The sequence below is a fragment of the Arachis ipaensis genome, chromosome B03 (genome assembly GCF_000816755.2).
Source record: "Arachis ipaensis cultivar K30076 chromosome B03, Araip1.1, whole genome shotgun sequence".
In the NCBI taxonomy this organism is placed as follows: Eukaryota; Viridiplantae; Streptophyta; class Magnoliopsida; order Fabales; family Fabaceae; genus Arachis; species Arachis ipaensis.
The window spans coordinates 33814952-33822522 of NC_029787.2; the positions used below are offsets into that span (position 1 = coordinate 33814952).

The following is a 7571-nucleotide window of genomic DNA, read 5'->3' on the forward strand; positions in this document are numbered from 1 at the left end:
GCCTGGCATGTGTGCGGCCTTCCACGCAAAGAGGTCAGTGTTGTCTAGTAAAAGCTGTATGAGTGATTCTTTTATGTCTCCTTTTAGGAATTTGCCGATATTGGTCGTTTGGTCTGGGGTATCCCCGATCTGGATTTTCTCTATTTCACCTTCAGGTTGTGGGCGGAGCTCTTCCTGCCTCTGAACTCCCCCGAGCTCAATTGTGTGGAATTCTTCTCCTCTGCCTCTGAGGTTTAGACTTCTGTTGTAACAGCGGTGCACCATCTTCTAATCTGCTTTTATCGTAGCTATTCCTCCTGCAGTTAGGAACTTCATGCATAGATGCAGAGTCAAGACTATTGCGCCGAGCTGGTTTAACATTGTCCGACCTATTAGGGCATTATAGGCTGAATTTACGTCGACTACGATGTAATCTATTTTGATTGTTTTTGACTGACTTCCTTTTCCGAAAGTTGTGTGGAGTGAGATGTATCCCATCGGTTGAACTGGGGTATCTCCTAGCCCGAACAGGCTATCTGGATATGCTCTAAGTTCTTTTTCTTCCAAGCCGAGTTGGTCGAAAGCTGTTTTGGATAAGATATCGGCAGAGCTCCCCTGGTCTATCAACGTGCGGTGAAGATTTGCGTTTGCCAGTATAATAGTGATGACCATGGGATCGTCATGCCCTGATGCAATGCCGGATGCGTCTTCCTTGGTAAAAGTGATTGCCGGGATGTCGGGTGCTTCCTTCTTTCCTGTGACGTGATCTACGTCTTTGAGATGTCTTTTGCGAGATGATTTAGAGATTCCTCCCCCGGTAAATCCACCGTGTATTATGTGGACATGTCTTTCTGGCGTTCGAGATGATCGCGCGGTTGGTCTGACATCTTCTGCCCTTCTTCTTTTTCTTTGTTCATCATTATGGGCGGCCAGATATCGATCTTGCTTTCTTTCTCGTACGAGCTTTTCTATGACATTTTTTAAGTCGAAACATTCATTGGTGGAGTGCCCGCGGATCCGATGGTATTCATAATATTCGGTCTGGTTTCCCCCTCTTTTTTTGCCTCTGAGTGGCCGAGCTGGTGGTGTTTTTTGATTTTGTCTCCATGTCGATCTTCCTTCTTTCTGGAATCTTTGTCTTTATCCCAGGGGTGAATCCGGCCTTCGAGGTCTCTCCTAATCGGGAGTTTTCCTCCATGTTGATGTACTTTTCTGCTCGTTCCTGCACCTCGTTCAGAGATGTGGGGTATTTCTTTGATATAGATTGACTAAAGGGCCCTTCTCGTAAGCCATTAATGAGGCCCATAATAGCGGCTTCTGTTGGCAGGTTTTGTATATCCATGCATGTCTTGTTGAATCTTTCCATGTAGTTGCGCAGGATTTTCCGTTCTCCTTGTCTGATTCCCAATAAGCTCGGAGCATGTTTAGCTTTGTCCTTTTGGATGGAGAATCTGGCCAGAAACTTCTTAGCCATGTCGTCGAAACTTGAGATGGACCTACGAGGGAGGCTGTTGAACCATCTAATTGCTATTTTTGTTAAAGTAGTTGGAAAGGCTTTGCAACGAACTGCATCTGAGGCGTCGGTGAGATACATTATGCTTCTGAAATTGCTGAGATGTTGGCCTGGATCTGTAGTGCCATCGTATAAGGTCATGTCTGGGAGTTTAAAGTCCTTTGGGATTTTCGTCTTCATGATCTCCTTGGTGAATGCGTCTTGCTCCTTGCGGGAGCCATCTTCAGGAGTGGATCTGCTAGCTTTAGTCTTGACATCGGCTTCAAGTTTTAGGAGTTTGTTCTCCAATTCTCGGCGTCGCCTTATTTCCCTTTGTAGGTCTTTCTCAGCCTCTCGTTGGCGTAGGGCTTCTTCTTCAAGTTGTTTTAACCGGTCTTGAAATGCATCCATGGCTCCCTCGTTTGGGGAGTTCTTCTTGTTGTTGATTTGGGAAGTATCTTTTGGTGTGGTGTCCGCATTTTTATGCGGCATTCTTTCCTCTAGATCTGAGGTGTGGTCGTTGTCATGGTCGTCCGCCATGGTGATGGGATGACTTCCAGGTTCTCCGGCAACGGCGCCAATGTTCCGAGGGTTACCTGAAACTGTAGGTCGATCTCGAACGAGATCTTTTGTACTGGTCGGAGCTGTGGAGTCCGACTTGTTGGACTTGGTGACCGTGCTGATTCCTTCATCTCTGGAGGGTGTGGGTACCTGCAAGGGACTCCGATGCTTAAGTTAGCAAGGGTATTAAACAGGTATTGAGTAGAATCAGAGTATGAGTTATACCTGGGTGCTCCAGTGTATTTATAATGGCGTAGAGTGACCTTCTTAGATAAGATAAGTTAGTTATCTTATCTTGTCTTTATCTTATCTTCAAGTGAGGTCATCTTATCTTCAAGGTAACCGCCCTTCTCTCTATTGGCTTGGGCTGCCTTGGGATTTGGAGCGTGTTCCTCTATTTGGGCCCTTTACTGGGCTTTCCTGGTGACTTGGCCGAGCTCTCTGAGAAGAGGTCGGGTCATCCTGGCTTGAAGAGGTCGGTCGCTTTGTCAGTAGAACATCCCGGGTCAGACAGCTCGACCCAAGGTATAAACAGATCCTATTTTTTATATGCTCGATCTGCAGGCCGAGACAAAATTTAGTCTTTCCAAGATCTTTCATCTCAAACTCTTCTTTTAGAGTTTTTATAATTTTTGGAATCTCTTCAAGCGTTCCAATGATATTTAAATCATCAATGTACACAGCAATTATAATGAATCCAGATGCAGATTTCTTTATGAAAACACATGGACAGATATCATCATTCTTGAATCCATTTTTGGCCAGATACTCAGTAAGACGATTATACCACATTCGTTCAGATTGCTTTAGACCATATAAAGATCTTTGCAATTTAACTGAGTATAACCCTTGCAAATATTCACTGGATGGTTTAGATATCTTTAGTCCTTCAAGGACTTTCATATAGATATCCCGATCTAATGAGCTGTACAAATAGGCTGTTACCACATCCATTAAATGTATATGCAATTTATGATATGCAGATAAACTGACCAAATAACACAATGTTATCGCATCCACTACAGGGGAATACGTTTCTTTATAATCTATACCAGGCCTTTGTGAAAAACCTTGTGCCACAAGTCGGGCTTTGTAGCACACAACTTTATTTTTCTCATTTCGTTTTCTCACAAATACTCATCGGTATCCAACAGGTTTTACATCTTCAGGTGTACGGACTACAGGTCCAAAGACTTCACGTTTTGCAAGTGAGTTTAATTCAGCCTTCATGACTTCTTCCCATTTTGGCCAATCATTTCTTTGTCGACATTCTTCGACTGATCTTGGCTCAAGATCCTTATTTTCATGCATGATATTTAATGCCACATTATATGAAAATATTTTATTGACAATTGTCTTATTTCGGTCCCATTTCTCTCCTGTAAAGACATAATTTATCGAGATCTCGTCATTTTCACAATTTTCAGGTACCTGAACGTCTTCTGGCGTTGAAATTATATCAGAATTTCAGACAACTGCAGGTGTCTTTACTATATCTTTTTTAACAGGAATAGTATTTACCTCTTTTCTCTTTCGAGGATTTTTATCTTTGGAATCGACAGCTCTGCCACGCTTCTGGTGTGAATTTGCTTCAGTGGCTACTTGTCCTACTGGGACATCAATTCGAATTGGGACATTTTTCGTTGGTATATAAGATTTCGTTATCCTCTTTGTATCGAAAAATGCATCAGGCAATTCATTTGCTATTCTTTGCAAATGTATAATCTTTTGAACTTCTAGTTCACATTATCTTGATCGAGGATCTAAATGCATCAACGATGATGCATTCCAATTAAGTTCCTTTTCAAGAAGCTTATTCTATCCCCCCTAATATTGGAAATTTTGATTCATCAAAATGACAATCCGCAAACCGGGCTTTAAATACATCTCCCGTTTGTATCTCAAGTTACTTCACTATAGAGGGAGAATCATATCCAACATATATCCCCAATTTTTTTTGGGTCCCATTTTGGTGCGATTAGATGGTGCAATGGGGACATATATCGCACACCCAAATATTCTTAAATGGGGAGACATTTGACTGCTGGCCAAAAGCTAATTGCATAGGAGAGAACTGATGGTAATTCGTTGGCCTCAAACGAATAAGTGTTGCGGCATGTAAAATAGCATGGCCCCAAACCGAGGTTGGGAGATCTGTTCTCATAAGCAAGGGTCTAGCAATCAATTGGAGGCGTTTAATAAGTGATTCTGCTAACCCATTTTGTGTGTGAATAGAAGCTACTGGATGTTCAACACTTATTTCATTAGCCATACAATAAGCATCAAAAGCTTGGGAAGTAAATTCACCAGCATTATCAAGGCGAATTGTTTTGATTGGATTTTCTGGAAATTGTGCTTTTAATCGAATAAGATAATAAGCACACATGTGACCATCTCGAAGATGCGTCTATCAGGACCATAAAATATCTAAAAGATCCACATGGTGGATGAATAGGTCCACATGTATTACCTTGAATTCTTTCTAGGAATTCAGGGGACTCAAATCCAATCTTTACTAATGATGGCCTTAAAATTAACTTCCCTTGAGAACATGTAGCACAACAAAATTCACTAGTTTTAAGAATCTTCTGGTTCTTTAGTGAATGTCCATGGGAGTTTTCAATAATTCTCCTCATCATGATTGTTCTCGGATGACCCAATCGGTCGTGCCAAGTTATGAAATTATTTGGACTAGTAAACTTCTAGTTTACAATGGCATGTGATTCAATTGCACTAATCTTGGTATAATATAACCCAGATGAAAGTGAGGGCAACTTTTCTAATATAACTTTCTTATTTGAATCATGAGTTGTGATACATAAGTACTCATGATTTTCCTCATTCAAAGTCTCAATATGATATCTATTTCGGCGACTATCTTTAAAGCTCAACAAGTTTCTTCGAGACTTGGTAGATAATAGTGCATTATTTATTATAAATTTTGTTCCTCCAGGAAACAAAATTATAGCTCTTCCAGAGCCTTCTATCACATTGCCCGAGCCAATAATAGTATTAACATATTCTTCTTTTGGCACAATATGGGTAAAATATATATCACTTTTAAGAATAGTGTGCGAACTTCCACTATCTGCAAGGCAAATATCTTCAAAATATGTCCTTGCCATTTTTCTTCAAAGACAAATGATAATAATAATAAAATGAGTAGAAGTACATGCACAGTAAGATTATTCACATGAATACTTAACAAACATATACACATATCAAACTATTCTATCATTGATCAAATAGCCAATATTTCCTTGAGAATCCATAAAGAAATTAGATACATCATAATGAGTGGTGGAATTTTCATCATTTGAAACAAAATTTATTTTCTTTCCTTTTTTATCCTTTTTCAAAGATGCTTGATAAAGATCAACTAGGTGCCTTGGGGTACGACAGGTACGTGACCAATGGCCCTTTCCACCACAACGAAAGCATTTATCCTCAATTGATTGACTTTGCCCATTGTTTCTTTCTTTATCCCACTTCTGGTGAGATCTTTTCTTGTGAACATAATTTTCTTTTCTTCCATAATTTTTTTTAGGGGGAATAATTTTCTTTCCTTCCATAATTTTCTTGTCATTTACCTCTTTTAGGGTTAGGATTTGCCACATTTGCTTCAGAAAATGGGATGGTGCCAGCTGGGCGCGCTTCATGATTTTTTACGAGTAACTCATTATTGCGCTCAGCAACAAGAAGGCAAGAAATTAGTTCAGAATAATTTTAAATCATTTTTCTTGATACTACTGGTGCAGGAGCACATTCGAGATATGGAAGGTTGAGAAAGTTTTCTCTAACATATCGGGTTTGAGGAAGTATCACATGATTGTATCTTTCTTCAAGATTTTTCCACAGATCTACAGGATCTTTTAATGTGGGATATTCATTTTTCAATCATACGTCAAGATAACGATGAAGGAAATCATGACTTTGGTTTTATCCTTCTGGGGTGTACTATTTTCAGCCTCAATGGTATCTCCAAGATCCATTGAATCAAGATGGATTTCAACATCTATATCCATGATAAATAATTATTTCCAAATATATCAAGAGCATTATATTCAAGATGAAAGAGTTTCAACATAATAAAAATTTGTTACCTAAAGTCTTCCTAAAACTTCGTTAGAGCTTATTGCTGATAACGTGTTGTAAAATAAATAAATAAATAAGGAAGAGGTAATATAAAATAAGGAAGTATAATTAAATAACAATATTCACCACAATTACTATCTCAATATAATAGAGATGATTAATATATTTACTAATATTATATATAAAGAATAAGAGAGATAAGAGAGATAAGAGAGAGATGAGTATTTAAAATACTTGTAAAATAAAGAAAGAGAGAATAAAAGAGAGAGAATGTTGTTATTATTATTGTATCAAAAACCTCAGCATATGCTCTTATTTATACATGTGCAAGGCTCCACTTTTTCAAATGTTGAAAAACATGTACCGCTTATTTCTTTAATGTTTGTACTTCCCAATAGTAATTGAATAGAAGAATAGATAATGCTGAGTAGACACTGAATGGACATCTATATTATAACACAAACAACATTAATATGACTTTTATTAAGTCAAAAGTCCAAAAAATAGTTTTAAAACTTTTCAACAGAGCTAATAATTCAATTCACAAAAAAAATATAATTTAGTAATTAAATAATTCATAAGTATAATTTGAAAGGATTGGATTTGTTTCTCCACAGTAATTATTTAATTATTTTAGAACTATTTTCTTTTGAAATCGATAAGAAATATATATGACAAAGGCCAAAAGAAAAATTATTGTTATTTCAAAATGGTGAATACAATACAATACAAGCATGTATGATAAACTTAAGGCCACAGGGATAGTCCAATTGCATCTCTCAAATGACTTAATGCATGATTGCAGATATTTGACTACCTCATTGGGCACGCGATCTTAAATCCTCAATCAAAGAGTTGAATTGCGAATAAGACGATCCACCTTCCTCCACAGCTTCTTTAGCCTTCTTCCCAAGCTCCTTCGCCCTTCTCCTCATCCTCTCTGCTTCCTCACCTTCCATTACCCTCTTCACCGCCTTCTCTATCACCTCCTTCTTCACCGGCTCGCCCCCCATCATCCCTACCCACGTTTGAACCCCAACACCAACCCCAATCCTCGCTATGTCCCTCAGAAACATCGCATTATAAAACTGCTCTGCATACATCGGCCACGTCACCATCGGCACCCCGGCACAAACACCTTCCAGCGTCGAATTCCAACCGCAATGCGTAACAAACCCGCCAACTGCTTCGTGCTCAAGAATCATCAGTTGCGGCGCCCAACTTCTTATGATCAGCCCCTTCCCTTCCATTCTCTCTTCAAACCCTTCTGGAAGCCACTCTAACTTCTCATCTTCTTCTTGGTTCTTTTTTGATCCTTTACTCACTACCCAGATGAATGGATGATTCGAAGCTTCTAGACCCATAGCAATCTCTTTAAGCTGAGCGTCTGGGAACGTTGTCATGCTTCCAAAGCACACATAAATAACGGAGTTTGGTTTCTTTG

The 7571-nt window shown here is 39.0% G+C and overlaps 1 protein-coding gene across 1 annotated transcript in view; it reads right to left on the bottom strand.

The window, feature by feature from the left end:
- LOC107630176 (UDP-glucose flavonoid 3-O-glucosyltransferase 7) overlaps positions 6798-7571 on the bottom strand; it is a 1837-nt gene continuing 1063 nt past the window's right edge. Inside the window, exon 2 of the mRNA XM_016333241.1 lies at positions 6798-7571. This exon is cut by the window's right edge and continues 235 nt beyond it. Coding sequence (XP_016188727.1) covers positions 6946-7571 — 626 coding nt within the window. The 3' untranslated portion in view covers positions 6798-6945.